The sequence below is a fragment of the Rhea americana genome, unplaced genomic scaffold (genome assembly GCF_003343005.1).
Source record: "Rhea americana isolate MKP2758 unplaced genomic scaffold, rheAme1 scaffold_143, whole genome shotgun sequence".
In the NCBI taxonomy this organism is placed as follows: Eukaryota; Metazoa; Chordata; class Aves; order Rheiformes; family Rheidae; genus Rhea; species Rhea americana.
In genome coordinates this window covers 2,275,180-2,290,358 of record NW_028185517.1, presented here as the reverse complement: position 1 = coordinate 2,290,358, position 15,179 = coordinate 2,275,180, and the positions used below count along the sequence as shown (strand labels likewise).

Below are 15,179 nucleotides of genomic sequence, written 5' to 3'. Positions count from 1 at the left end.
AAGAAGATATATGAAAAGGAAATTCTAAAAATGTGGAGTTCAGGGTTCCACACCATCTAGATCAACTCACATAAAAGTATTTGTATTCCTTTTTATTTTAGTCATTAATTTGACTCGCTACTGAAGGAGAAAAAGAAAGCCTCAAGACAAGCATTTCAACTAGAAACTACCTGTAACAAGAAGATTACATAATTCATAAAAGTAGATATTTTCAGTTCACTTGAGAGCCTCAACACTGCTACTCACATATAATTTTATTTTCTAAATGCTAGGCTGCTTTCATTGAACATCCCAAGAAGTGGAATGGAAACAAGGAATTCAAAAGCAGGAAGCAGAGGTTGAACAGAAGAGTGAAATCTTCCACACAAAAGCATTCGTTTTGTTCCCTACTGGGGATTACATCATCCATCTGATCATTCTTCCTGTTGTCTATTCTTGATAATCCCTTCCCTCTTTCCTACCTACCTGTTATGAAGTTCATAGAAAGGATAAATACAACTCCCCAATGATAAAACAGTCACTTAATATACATCTGAAGTTTTACTTACATTCTGAACATGGTAAAACCCAAGGGGAGTCCCTCGACCATTGTTTTTGAGGGGTTCAGTTGAGAAAGCTTCATCATGTCGATGTAAAAAGCTTTTAAAAAGAAGTCAGCAGGACAATTTACTGGAGATCACTGTGCATATGGCAAAAAAAAAACCACTTATTTTTTGTGCTGGTAGCTCTACATGAAACTGAGTGATGGCGTGAAGCTAGAAATATTCTGGTATTYGGGACTATTTCTATGTCTGTTTCATATCTGTATTACTCTCAATTTTCATTCTAATTCTTAAGAAGCTAAACAGAACAATACCATCACTTGAGAGCTACTGATTCACCCAACAGTCATATAGCTTTTATTACAGCTGGTCATATGCATAATCTAATACTGAATAGTCAACATTAAAAGCTTTTACAAACAAAAGTTTAAGATATCTACAACTAGAGTCACTAGAAGAGTCCACTCTGATTCTTAATTCCTTTCTGCAAAATTTTATTTCTAAACACCACGTTAACACAAAGCAGGTACTGATCATARCAGGAATTCCAGTGACTGACAAGATGTTTTTCCTCTGCTGTACTACACCATAATGGTTTGAAAAACTGTCAGATCCTCCATTTCTCACTACTATTTGCTCTCCCATTAAATCATTCTCACTACTAATTGCTCTCCCATTAAACCATTCACTGCCTAATGAAAACAAGGATAAATTCTTACTTGAACTGGCAGAAAATATCTGCATATTCAGGAAGGATGCCACTGGCTTGTAGCACTGTCACACGGAAGGTAAAAACGCTACCCAGTTTCAAATGATCACCRATTTCCTCAGTGAATCCTTCTATAGCCATCTTTCCATCCAGCAGAGTGGCTGACTTCAGGTCTTAAAGAGACACAAACAGCCCATATGAAATCACTAGTTTTCTGTTTTGTTTTGTTTTGTTTAATATTMCTCAGGCAACAGGAATCACATTATCTGTTCTTTTTGAACACACGTTAGTTTTTGATTATCAAAAACTCCAGGCACCTGGGAACAGTCTGTCTGTATAGTTCTTCATATAAAGGAACTTCAGCATTTATCATATCCAACCCATAGGTAACACCTCTCCATCTATATAATATTCTTGAAGGACTCAAAATCCCTTTTTAAAACTGGCAAAAGTATCTCAAGTTTCCTTTACATTTTCCAAAGCACTCCATCCTTCTTACTCACCTACGTCATTCATTCTGTTGATCTCCTCTGGAGGAGTGATGACCTCCGAATTCTGACCCTGCCCTTCCACAATTCTTAATTCTTCCAACGACAGTCCAGACCGAGTCATTGCAACTGAAGAAAAATCATTCTGAAAAATTAAGCAATACTGCATGTGACAGACTCTCGCAGTTACTAGTTTTCCTGCCCTCTTCCTATCCCATATTACTTATTCTTTATTTAGAAACACACACTACTCCTCTCAAAGAAACCTAATTCAATTTTAATGTTTCTTACCTTATTAAAATATTCATTGTCAAATGAAATTTTAGCTGTGCCAGACTGTCGAATACCAGATCCATAATCCGGGGCTTCTTCATCAGCTAAAAAAAACAAAAAAAAAGTTTACAGGAAGGAGAGGAAACACCCTCAAAGTTACCTAATTGAAAATTCTGACTAGAGTGGAAACCACTCCCTACAATCAAGGAAGTCTGATTCCAGTTATACAACAGCAGATTATAACAAGCGTTGGAAAAGTCTTAGCAGGAAACTATCCACCATAAACTGTTGGGTGTGGGTTAGTACATACTGTAAGTTTGCAAGGATCTTCCATGATCTATCCATCCGTCCTGTCCCTCTTGGTGGAAGGTACCAATAAGGAGGCTTGGTTAACTGCTAGCCACTCTCTCACAGTAAATGCATGCTTGCCAGAGAAATCCCAGGATTCAGAATTTAAARTTTTACATAGGGACCAAATAAAGTCACAGACCTTTTTCAAGAGATGTCCCCAGATCAATTTCTAACAGCCATAGTTTTTTCTTTCACATCATTCATCTATTTGGATTTCAACACCAAGTAGAGCAAACTGGACTAGAAATAAAACTTTTGTATATGTTGAAAATAGATTTTGTTTCATCTTCTGTGTAAGAAAYACTTTGGCAGGGACTAAGAGTCCCTGATACATTCCCATGGAGAGTGAAACTTCTAGGGTTACCCTGCCAAAACAGTAAAGAAATGCTGGCAGTTAGCCACTGCTAGAAAGGGTAGACAAATTATGGGAAATATCTGTGCTCTCATCAGGATGGATGAGACCACCAAGAGCAAAACTCAACCAGTTCACTCCAGAATGGAATATGTYAGTAGCTGACTAGCAGAGTAGAGAGTTAGGCTCTGACACACATACAGTGGCAGTTCAAAACTGGACAAAGAAGTTATTCCCGCATATCTACCCTGCTCTCTTGAAAAGTTCATAGTTCTTGGTGATTAAACAGTATGTGAAGTARCTTCTAAATTTCTCCACACTTCAGTCAGCCAATGGAAAGGAAAACAGATGCTGATTACTCTTTACTCTTCTGAAAGCCATCAGTTCAGATATTTCTTCACATACCATTCAATCAAAGAATGATGGTGCCTATACTGTGCATTACTCAGAAGGAGAGTTTGAAAAGAATAAACATTTGATATTGTAACTTTTTTGCAAGTCACCTGAACTATCAAACTTGCATATACAGTGTGCTAGAAACAGAACCTTTACTTTGTTTTTAGTTTTTAAGACTTACTAGTATTAGTTTGCCTTTTCATCATCTTAAGTAGCCTTAGCTGCCAAGTACCATCTTCAGTGGTCAATATTRTAATTTCCAAAATCTGACCACTGTCATTATTTCAAGATTTATCCACATTTGGTCCACATACTTTACAYCAATGAAAGAGACTTTCAAAAGTAAGTTAATAAAGAAAAGCAAGTGTTCTAGAACTTTGCAACGTTAAAATTACTCATATTTGAGGGGAAGAGAGGATGCTTGTAAAGTTCTGTTGCTGTTGTTTTTAAGGCTGCAGCTGTTCATGGCATACCAAAGAGTTGCAATATAAAGGTCACTGGGCATCTCACCTGCTATAGCTTGTACTGCTACCCGCAGAAATCCTCGTACTTCTCCTTTCTCACTAACAACAGCTACTCTGTGAATAAGAGGCACTGGGTACAGTAGATTGCTCAGGTACACAAATGCTCTGGTAATAGGAAAGAAAATAAAACCAACATTAGGCCATCATCTGCAAAACCAGATTGCAGTATTTTGCTGGCTAATGGGACAAAGTCTTCAGGCTACTTTACTTCATCTGTTAGACCTGCACTGTGCTCACGTTGCCCACAAAGGGCTCTTCAGCAGTGTCAAGGCTAACTAAGGAAGACAAAACACACTAAATCAGGGTACACTGGAGACACAGACTCTATATTAGTGAGTTATAAAGCATATGAAGATAACATTTAAGATGATGGATTTATAAAAGATAACTTTAGATGCACTACAGTTGTGAACAGAGTTGTTAACAAGATAGCAGAACTCTACTAAGGTGAGTGTAAGGTATTAAGTTTGCYATCCTATCATCATAGTTTCAAGTGACAAATTACAAGGGAATTGATCTTCTGTGTTCACATAGCCTCAAATATTTTACTGAACAAATAATAAAAAAAAACCTCTTCAAAACAGATTTTCAGTTGAGTATTTTCTCTCCTCCATATACATTTGATAACACTGTACACAGAGTAGTCAAAAATCCCCAATGAACTGTAAATCATCCTTTAGATTTCTTGAAAGATTCACTGAGCATATGGATAGAATTACAATAGTCTTCATAACTAAATATTTTTATAAGTATTACATTTACTTATTAAAAAAAAAAAAAAAAAAAACTATTCTAGAAAAACCATAGCGAAATTACCATTTACAACAGGAAAAGCAGCATTTAAGGCCAGTGCCAGAAGATCCTGCCATATACTTTTAAAATTGTATATAGCTATACACAGAGGCTATTTTGGAACAGAAAGTTAACAAGTTCTATTGTATATGTATATTTTAATTATAAATTAGACTAATGTTATGAAATTATTTTAAATTTCTGCAATGACTTTTAACAGTTCTTGAAATACCACATTTCAGCATGATTARCTTGAACAGAGCTTTAAATGCGCAGAAGCCTAACAGGTAAGGTCAGAGATAGCTCTTGACAAGGGGGGGGGGAAGGAAAGGCTTGATTTAGATGAGTTGTTTCAGAATTCAGAAGAATGCTGAGATGCATAGAAACCTAAATGATAGTTTTACTAGTCACTAAATTAAGAGCAACTAATCAACTAAGTACGTGATATTTAAGAATTTACGAAAATCAAATTCTACAGAAATATTGGTCATTTGTTTTAACTGGATTTGCTCCTCACAATTCTTTTTATTGGTCTTTATTAAGTAGACTTAATTCCTCAAATCTGTAATTTTTATTGTTAAATATTCATAGGGTAAGTCCTGCATGACAAAACAGGGCAGAGAGAGATAAAACTTGTTTGCTGCCTCTGTCTGGTGCTGTACAACTTGCACAGTAAACACAACAAGATTGATCTGGACTCAATTCCTTGCAACAAATAGGCAAGAACCAAAGTTAGAAAAAGCAAGTTCCTCCTTGGGTTCACATGTCTGTTCCCACATGAATAAATAATCTTGAAATGACAAGGTAGTCAACTAGGGGTCAACAGTGAACCAAAGAAATGAAAATAATTCTACTAAAAAACAAAGTGGTGACAAAATGCAATAGAAAAGAGAACRATTAATAAAGCTAAAAAAAACAAAATATGAACAAAACCATACAACAGAAAACAGCAACTTAACATTGGTCTAAGATTAGGATCTAATTCCTTTTCAGTCTGCTCCAAAGTGAGGCAAACACTAGTAAATCAGAGAAGCACRGTCAGGGAGAAGACGTTAAATTTAAAGTAACAAAATAGGAAGGGCTTTTTGTTTATTGGTTTTAATTTTCAGGRTTGAAACGTCAGGTAGTGTTCATTTGAAAAAGAACCCACTATACCAAAAAAATCAACCCTCTCCACTAACAAACTGKAACCATTCACTTGGACTGGACCAAGGATGGAGTTCAGGAAGGTATGCAGTTATATGCTTATCAGGAAAAACATATGCAGTTCAAAGGCCACATTTTAGACCAYGGGAAAACAGACATTTTTCCCCAACAGAAAGGGATCTAAATAGCCTTGTATCAGTATGTACACAATAAAAGACAGTTTCACTAATACAGGCAGCRATTACAGAAGCCTTCCTCCTTCAAAGCCAAACTACTAGAAAATAAAAACATTAGCTACATGGAAGATTTAATGTGCATGGTCAAAGTTCTGAAGTCGCTATCCAACACATGACAGCAAAAAGCATTCAGCTTTACTAGCAATTGCAATTTAGTCAGCAATTGTAATTTTGTCAGTAATACGACAATCTCAAAGAAAAACATTTCTTATCTTCCTTCAGTTCCTTCCATGCAGTTATCAAACTCACTGCAATCATTTTAACTTAGAGAAAGAAAATCACATAATGCAAGAAGTCTTAAGCTTCCGTTTGATGAAGAAAATGTTGGATAGCTTCTGTAGAATGGAGAGCAATAACACATTTGCCGTACAGAGAAAAGAGCTGTTTTATGCAGCAATATTGCCTTCCAGTGCCATTCCATCTACTTCATGATAAGACAATACCAAGTTAGGAGTGGATGAAAGATTAAGGTTATCCTCCTCCTCTTCCCACACCTGGGAAGATTGTTCCACTCTCCAAACACCCCATATATATGTGTTCCCCTGCACCTTAGCCCAGCAGACTGAAAGAGGGGGAGCTGTATTAGCAGAAAGATTGGTGAGGTAAAATGGCATACTCACAACAAAACTAGAAATGAAATTTAACAAACAATTTTTTTAAATCAAAACAAAAACAAGAAAACTCAGAATGATGACAAATTTTTTTAAACGAACACATCAATTCAAAATAAAAAAAAAATCATAACCCTCTCCCACCTCCCTTAAAAAATAGCAAATACTTGATATGGCACACCATTAAATAGAATCAGAATTAAAGACATCCCAGCATGCCAGAGATGGCTAAAGGGACCAGCTCTTTTTCTTTTCCTTAGTTATAGTTCAAATAAAAGGCAGACAAAGTACAGGAAAATAATACTCTGATGCCCAAGGAATTTGATAACTATATGATCAATCTTTCCTCCTCATCCTTTCTTTTGCAACTTGACTCATCACTGCTAATGACAGAGAAAATTATCCTCTTTGTTGCACACATTCCACATATACTTCCAACATATAAAGTAGCATACAGTTAACTGAAAATATTAGAGTTTTGGGTTTATTATGAATTGAACACTACCTATCCAGATGGACACATCTTCTGACAGCTAAGTCACACTTTTCAAAAGTAGAATTTTYATGCTGGGAGATACTGAGCAATGAAAATGGTTTGTACTTGACAGTGATAAAAAATACTAACAGTAATCTGCTGCCAGAATCAGCACAGAAAAACATATTGAACTTGACCTACAAATAAGAGTGATTCAGCTGCCATTCATAAAGAATACAAACTATACACTCATTTCATTCATCAATGCAACCTACAACTCAAGTAGAGTTCCTCAGCACATGCAGTTTACGTGATTTCAGGCTAGTTTTACTACTGCAACCTTTTAAGTCTCTATATAGATACAGAGCTCAGTATTTTTTCTAATATATCAGTAAAGAAAGTATGTTATGTAATTGCTAGGAAGCACAACTGTTTTCTTTAAACGCTGCATTTGCCCCAGTCATGTAGTACTTCCTGAAGAATCTGAGTAATAGAACTGTGAAATCAAGATGAATAGTTCTTTTTTTTTCCRAATACAGGCACAGTAGTAAAAAACACCAACTATGCCAGCACTGTTACAAAAACAGTTCTAGCCATTACAGTTAGTGCACACATGCTAAAACTGGCTGACAACCACACCAAGTGAGTTAAATGGCTTCCACGGGTCAGATTAACCTGAAGGAACTTAAATTTAAAAAAAAACATTACTAGACATTGCATATAAGGGCACAAAGCCTCAGATATCAAAGACAACTATTTTAGTTCCTTGCATCTTTAGGAACTATATATATTTATATATATATACGTCTTTTTTTTTTTTCGAAGACTAGATCGAGGAAATTCCAAGTCCATTCACAACTTGTAAATAAGTCCTCTACAGACRAAGAGTGAGGTTAGGCAATACAGCTGAATGAATCTAACAGGGTTTTTTCTCCACTTTTCCAAAGAACAAACTGTTCCCTTTCTATAAATAGAGTCAAATTTCCTACATTTGACAAAACAGCAAAAGGACCCCACATTCCTGATCAGGAGATCTTCCCTGCTTATAATCTTGGAAAGCACAAGTCCAGCTTTGGTCCCTTCTTATTTGTTCCTCCCTTATATCAACCATGAAGTCTCCCCCACTCCCCTGCCTCTTTCACATGATACCTCTGATGATCACCTGCCTTGCTGATTAAGCAAGTAGAATGGCTTACTGTGTGATCAACCAAAAAATCTGGGGAGAGGAAGCAGAACAGCGGGGAACTATATACATTACTACAGTTTCTTGTAATCAGTTACATGTTACTAGCTGTTTGAGTAATACTGAAGCAACAGTGGAAAGTATCACATTCTTCTGACGCTGTCCTTAGTATCTATACCATAGACTGAGGTCAGACWGTGCAGACAGTGTCTTAATCATATCTAGATTGGTAAAATAGGTAATACTCTTAAATATGCAAGGCAAACTTCTTCCAAAAATTTGATGAACATAGCATATGGGGTCAGCACTGATAAAAACAATAGCCAATGAAGTTTAATGATTATCTTCTGCTATGTAATAAATGCTACTAAGACTCATACATAGTCTGAGCAGTCATTCATCTCAAAAAACACATTTTCTTATCCAGAAAGGGTCATTCTTCTTTCTCCCCCTGCTATCTTTTCTCATCAGACACAGACTACACAGATGAGTTTTCCAAAAGTGGATGTATTGGACTAGACTTGAAGAATTTATGCTACATTCTGAGATTCTCTTTCAGAGAAGAAAATTACGTCCTACGAAACTACTTAGGGATCTTGCAATGGCCAAGTAGGGCATTCATATAAATAAGGCTTAAATAGTACTATACACAAGGAAAAATACATTTATTCTATGTGACAGTTATCGGAGAAGTATTCACTCATTGATATATCTCTGAAATACATTCASTCATGCAGTTTGATCTAAAGATCACCTTCTCAATTATTACTTAGACTATCAAATCCGTTGACAGTAGAACTTGAAATTTAACATTAAACTACACTCAATCTCTGGCAATTCCAATTTATATATATGACTTATTGTTTGGCTTAATAGATATTCCACGCAAAACAAGGCAAAGCCATTGCAGTCTAAAGCAAGAGCTGGTCCCTTTTGGCCATTCTCACAATAACCTCACCAACCTTCCCACTAAAATGAACCAAGGGGACCGGTCGTAAAACGGGTCGTGCCCATCATTGAAGAGGTCCGATCCCTCCTCAGTTCCAGCGTCGGAGCCAGTATCATCCACAAAGGCCTCATCATCAAAGTCCTCCATCTCATCCTGCTGTTCATCAGCCAGTTCAGTGATGTCAGAGTCAGCCGTAGAGAAAGTGGGGGAGGGTGTGCGATCAGCAAGGCGCTCATTGACGCAGCCGTGGAAAATGGGGGAGCTAAATATCAGTTAACGGAATACCGATTAACACAGTGAGGGAATAGAAGAATGCTTCATTCAACAGGCAGCTGTTACCATCAGCACAGAGCCCATCTGAACAACAAGCAAACCATCTGTACTGGAATGAAACGTAAGGAAAGTGATTGCTAAGAAARTCAGATATGAGGTGTTCTTGAACTGAGCAGAAAGCAAATGAAAATGAACACAGCTGATCATACAGATATTGATAGCACATCCATTCAACAGAGCTATAATACTTATTTCTAATACACAATTTTGTAAATGAAAAAACTGTAAAGATGCAGCTGACATCAGCAAATATTAACGAATCCCATCAGACATTCAGTATTTCTGAAGGATATGACCAAACTGAATCACATACACAAGTAAGGCCCTGAGCCACTTTTTCCCTCAGTTTCCAGCACTCTTCATAGTCTCACAGCTCCTCCAGTGACTTTAGATAGAAGYTCGCTAGGCACTTTTTTTAAAAAAAATAAACTTAGAATTTAAAGATCCAGTGGAATTGGATTCTACAAGGTTATACCAGTACTGGCAAAGTTCTGAAAAGTATTTTATCCTCTTTACTACAGTTTAAATCTATCAAAAATCCCCAAAAGACAACACACACAACTCACTAGTAGCTATACAGTTTACAGTTGTATACAAAGAAAAAGCCCACCCAAGAACTGACAAGAGCCATCTCTGTACAAGGAATTGAGATTATCACTGCATACCTTCCAACAAGCTTGAACCAATGAAATCTATCATAAAAGGGGTCGCTGCCAGTCATTGCGCCTTCACTCTCATCTTGTGTATTCGATGTCATTTCCCCAGCTCTGTCATACATCTCACGCATCAGCTCTAACCTCTGTCTGCATAGAAGAAAACAGGATGGACAAAAACTAATGCAGAGTGAAAAAAAACAGAATATAAAGAAAGATAAACTGAAATCACATCTACCAAATACAGGAGATGAATTTAGGGACAGAATAAAACTTTGTTGAAAAATACACAGAAGAAAGGGAAAATAAAGAACATAGCAGCCTGAATACTGTACTGTACTAATTCTCTGACATGCTAGCAATTCTGGGAAAAATTTTGTAGGTTAAGTCCACAACATACTGAGGCAAGATCACTGCAGAGGAATAAATTAATCTCAGATTAAGTTCAAGCTTATAAAAAAATTCCTCTTTCACATCTTATTTTGGCACATATTTTGCTTACTCCCTACCCCCTCCATCAACAGGTGATGTTGATGATTAATTTCAGGGAGTTTTTGCATTCCACTTCAGAAACATTAGCATTTTCAGTCAAAAGTAAAATGATTCCATTATTTATATTTATTTAACTGAGGTTTAACTGAGGAAAACAGAGGTTTCATACTGCAAAATCTTTCTCTTTCAGAAGAGATTAGTGAAAAAAGTTCTACAGAGTATTTTGACAGAAGTGAACGGGAAAAACAAACATCTTGTGCATATTTGCAAGACTATGATTGAAACCAATTATTTCAAATTATGGACAATCAGAATTTGGGCAGTTTCAGTAGAAGCAGAATCTTCTTTATTTAAGCATTGTATTTTAAATTGTGTCCCATAGTGCTAGATTATATAAAGTGAGATGGGAAAAAAAAATCTTCCTAATGAAAGGAATTAATGCAGAGAGATGAGCTGTGACATGCCTCACGAGATTAAAGAAAAATCTAAGTCCATGTTAATAAGGYTAATGTGGAAGCTAGGTGAGGTGTTGCAAAACAAATGCACTTGTTTAAAGAATCCAGAAAGCTGGATTATAACATATTGCAGTGTCTCAAAAGTCAGCATTTGGGAAGACACAGAGAGAAACACAAGTAAAACAAGGAGAGAGAATATCAACAAAGCTCCTTTGATATAAGGAAGTTTGTGCTACAAGAATATTCTCATACTTGAGTTTTTCTAATGACCAGTAATGTGTTGCTCCGTTCTTCAGGTCCTGSACTTCCACAGCTACCACTGTCCTAGGGAAAGGCCTATTATCATGAGTCTTCTCCATCTCAGTGGGCAAAAGTTCTGGAGACAGTGGTGAGTAGAGGGTGTCTGTCAGCAGGACAAACTGAAACTGCACCTGAATGAAGAAAAAGAAAACTTACTTTAGTTCAGAGAAGTCAAGAGAGCAGCATTGCAAACACAGGATAGAGACATAACTCAGCTAAAATATGAAACATGTCTGAGTGATCCCTGAGAACAGATTCAGTTTTGTTAAGTCAAATGTTTTTTAGTTTCAATGTCACAGAAAAGTTATTTTGCAGTTGAACAGAAACATCTTGCTCTCATCTCCAAAGCTACTACAGATCAAGGAAACTATAGACCTTTCTTAGCACACACTGCAACAGATTATGTAGAAGCACCTACTTCTCCTCTGTTGGAAAGATGAATGACCACACTAAGTTAAAGATGAAAAGGAAGAAAAAACAGGTCTCTGGGGAGATGTGCATGTACCTGTACTTGAAAGAAACATGAAAAAAGTGAAGAACAGGAGAATATATCAGAGATTTGCATGGGATACTCATTCAATCAGGAGTCTCAGTTATAGAGACTCATCATTTTCCGAATCCTTTAAAACTCAAACCAATAAGCAAGAGATATGCAACTAAAGACTACAAATAACTCAGTATTTGAAGCAGAATTACACAGTCAATATCAATGAATCAAAACTCTCAAAGAGATATTTTGCTTGGCTTTACCTTCTTCTTTAACTCTACACTGATTGCATTAGCTTCTTTTAGATATACTGCATTTCCCCAGAGCTGGTCCCTCAATGAAGTGAACTGGTGAAATTTCCATTTCCTGAAAGCCCACTGAGCTAGTTCATATTCATGTCGTGTCCAGGGCACTGGAAAGAGCAAAGAAACAGCGTCATGAAACACTGTGGCTTCTTCTCTAAATCACCACAGGCAGTATCTAATATGACTGTGGCAAATTCTAAACAATTTTTCTGGAAATGGAAAACAAAACAAAAAACTGCATTTTTATTATTCAGTGAGAAAAACTAGATTCAGTATTTTACCACTAGCACTGAAAACAAACAAACAAACCAGTTAAAAAGAGCAGACAAAACAAAACAAACGCTACTCCTATTATTTAAGTTAATTAGCAATTATTAAAATCAAATGCTGAAATGCTGGAAAGAAAGCACATATTATGGGAATAATAAAGCTCTTTATATACTGTCCAGAAATGGAGTTATACTCTCACAGCACACACTCTAAGAATTCTTATCAAGGAGGAAAAAAACTTCAAAAACAAAACAAGGGAACAAAGACATTAGTAGCATTTTTGTTTAARATGCAAACTCTGTTAGAACCAAGAATATGCGGATTCCTTCTGATTCCAGACCATGAAATCAAAGCTTGTGGTTAGACTAATCTGAGTATCAAGTGAATTTGGGGATGCATATCTAATGCTTACATAGGTCTATTCTGTATCTTTATGCTACAGAAATTACAGAATTAGAGGTCATGAAGAATTTCATGGATTTGCAAAGCAAGCTTTCTATCTATTGCGAGAGTCATTATACAGCAACTATTCCTTTAGGCTTTGTTATATCTAAAGTACTTTTAGTTTCAAACTCACCTTCTTCTTCTTCTTCTTCTTCTTCTTCCTCTGTTGTTTCAGCTGCCAAGGAACGTGTCTCTACCTGCTTCTGCAAGGCCTGCAGCTTACTCTCATAGTCCTGTAGAGAGAGAGGAGATATTGTGTAGCAGAAGGACAGACAAAGGTAAGGAGTACAGTTAAGAGACACAAACACATCAGACAATGACAGAGATAAAGAACAGATATATAAAGATGTCTGTATTAACTCTCAGAGGTTACATACCAACATCTAYTGTTGTAGTAGAATCTCTCCTTCTTGAAAAACAGAAAGAGAGGACAAGGATGTCCCTAAGAGAGGCCAATATAATCAAGATTATATATATAATTTTAATCATCAGGTATCAACGCTCATGGTATCTAAGATGGAACATTTCAGGTTTTTCCCTAAAGACAGGAAAAAGTAGATTTCTTGGGAATCTACCTTTTTTTTTTTTTTTTTTTTTTTAAGAGGAGGTAGAAGAGAATCAGAAAGAGCATAAATTTAAAAAATGAAAGATCATTCATCTCAAGCATAAGGACTATGAATGCTACTGATTACAAAATTCATTTCAAGTTTTAGAATAAAGACATTTTGTTTTCAATTAGGTTCTCTTTAGTGTGTAAGTATCATTTTTTCCCATGTATATTTAATACATCAKAAGATGAAAAAAATCATTTCCAAGATAAAAAGTTTGAGTTTATTTACAGCAGAAACATATTTGCTCTAAACACATTCCATGCCCTAATATATTGAAGAGATTCATGAAGTTCAACTAGGTCTTTTCCTTTTCTGGAGAGAACTTTATGCCCCTGTTCCTCAGGTATATTTATATTTATAAAATACACGAATAAGACACAATCCAAGATACAGGTTCCTCTTGCAGGAAATATTTAAATTCCATTTCCCAGGAGCCACTATTTGAGAAAGTCCACCAGGAAAAGTGTTCAGACATAGCCATAAATTAGAAAGGGAGAAGCATAGATCTTAGCCCTGAGGGAAGGAATTAATTTCTGCAGAAGCTTGCCAGAGTGAACAATTCCTGGGAGGTAACAGTCAATCTGCCCCATAAAGCATGTAAAAAAATCTGTGCAGAAGATTTTCTTCCTGTTCTGCATAATTACTCCTTGAAATAAATACACCCTACAATCTAATAACTCTTTATTTTTTACTAGTAAAACAAATGCTTCCCACCATTTGTTTTTTCTGCGCTAGTTACTATTTTTTTGCAGCTATATTTAGAACAAACACAGTCATAGCGCTCCAGGTCCAGGACCTACTGTATGTTATTTTTTTAAAGATAATTCTTTTGCATGTATGACACAAATTAAATTGGCCTCTCAGAATTTTTACATAGAAATAGAGGCAGATACGCACCAGCAATTCATTAAAAGTGTTAGAGCTCTTTAAGAGAATTCCTGAAGTCATTCATGTTGCATTCCAGCCTTTACCTTTTCCACAGTCCCCAAATCCTCAGTCTTCTCCAATTCATTTCTTGCAGACAATCTTACGTCAGTCATAAAGGGAAACCTTTACATAGTCCTGTCATGCTATCCAAGCATCCCAGCTAAATTCTCCTGTACCTTTCTTTTCCTACAAGACTTCATAGAGTCACAATGTGATCAGATCAAATTCTAACACAGGTTCAGCCAGAAAGACATTGGGACAGTATTTGGAAAGCAGGTAACTCTGAAGTGTGTTAAGTATTGAAATAAGGTTTCGTAGAGGTGGCATTAAAAAAAAGCTGTGTTCTTAGAACAACAATATGCTGAAAGTGCAGAATTTCCAGTAAGGCTAAGATCCTTACAGGTCCCCGATACTTAAAAAAGAGAAAACCGAAGTATTGAAGATATAATGCGTTTGTATAAGAGCCACATTAATTTTTTAAATTTCCTTCTGAAATTTTATTTGTCTAAAATGCTTCTTCTTCAGCTATTTCCACTCCATTCTTTCCAAGATGGCTGTATACTAACTGTATATGAGGACATCCTTCTGTATATCTGTTATGTTTTTTAAATCTTGGCCTAGCAAGAAAAGAATCACAGAAAGATGGTAAATTTCTTTGGATACTCCTCCTGACATTTTTAATGATTCACTAACAAAATTTTTGCATAATTTGATAAGGGGGTTTCAGACTCATCAGCTCTGGAAAGCCCAAAATGTTCTTTAAAAAATCTTTAACACAAAGGCACAATCTTTATTTTTTTCCCCTCCATACATTTAGATAATACTATTACATTTAAAACAAAGACAAGAATTTAGATCTGAAGTGACAGAAGCAA

At 36.0% G+C, this 15,179-nt stretch overlaps 1 protein-coding gene across 9 annotated transcripts in view; it reads right to left on the bottom strand.

Moving 5' to 3' along the window:
- The window catches only part of KIF1B (kinesin family member 1B), a 95,959-nt gene that overhangs the window by 23,643 nt on the left and 57,137 nt on the right, over positions 1-15,179 (bottom strand). For 6 of the 9 annotated variants that reach the window (XM_085299009.1, XM_085299008.1, XM_085299012.1 and 3 more), the window contains 10 exons: positions 12,900-12,999; positions 12,011-12,159; positions 11,213-11,391; positions 10,026-10,163; positions 9,041-9,289; positions 3,622-3,740; positions 2,031-2,116; positions 1,755-1,884; positions 1,262-1,424; positions 549-639 (listed from right to left, as the gene is read on the bottom strand). In XM_085299009.1, coding sequence (XP_085155135.1) covers positions 549-639; positions 1,262-1,424; positions 1,755-1,884; positions 2,031-2,116; positions 3,622-3,740; positions 9,041-9,289; positions 10,026-10,163; positions 11,213-11,391; positions 12,011-12,159; positions 12,900-12,999 — 1,404 coding nt within the window. Of the gene's footprint in view, positions 1-548; positions 640-1,261; positions 1,425-1,754; positions 1,885-2,030; positions 2,117-3,621; positions 3,741-9,040; positions 9,290-10,025; positions 10,164-11,212; positions 11,392-12,010; positions 12,162-12,899; positions 13,000-15,179 lie in introns of all 9 variants that reach the window. The other 3 variants (XM_085299014.1, XM_085299015.1, XM_085299010.1) reach the window with 2 other exon arrangements.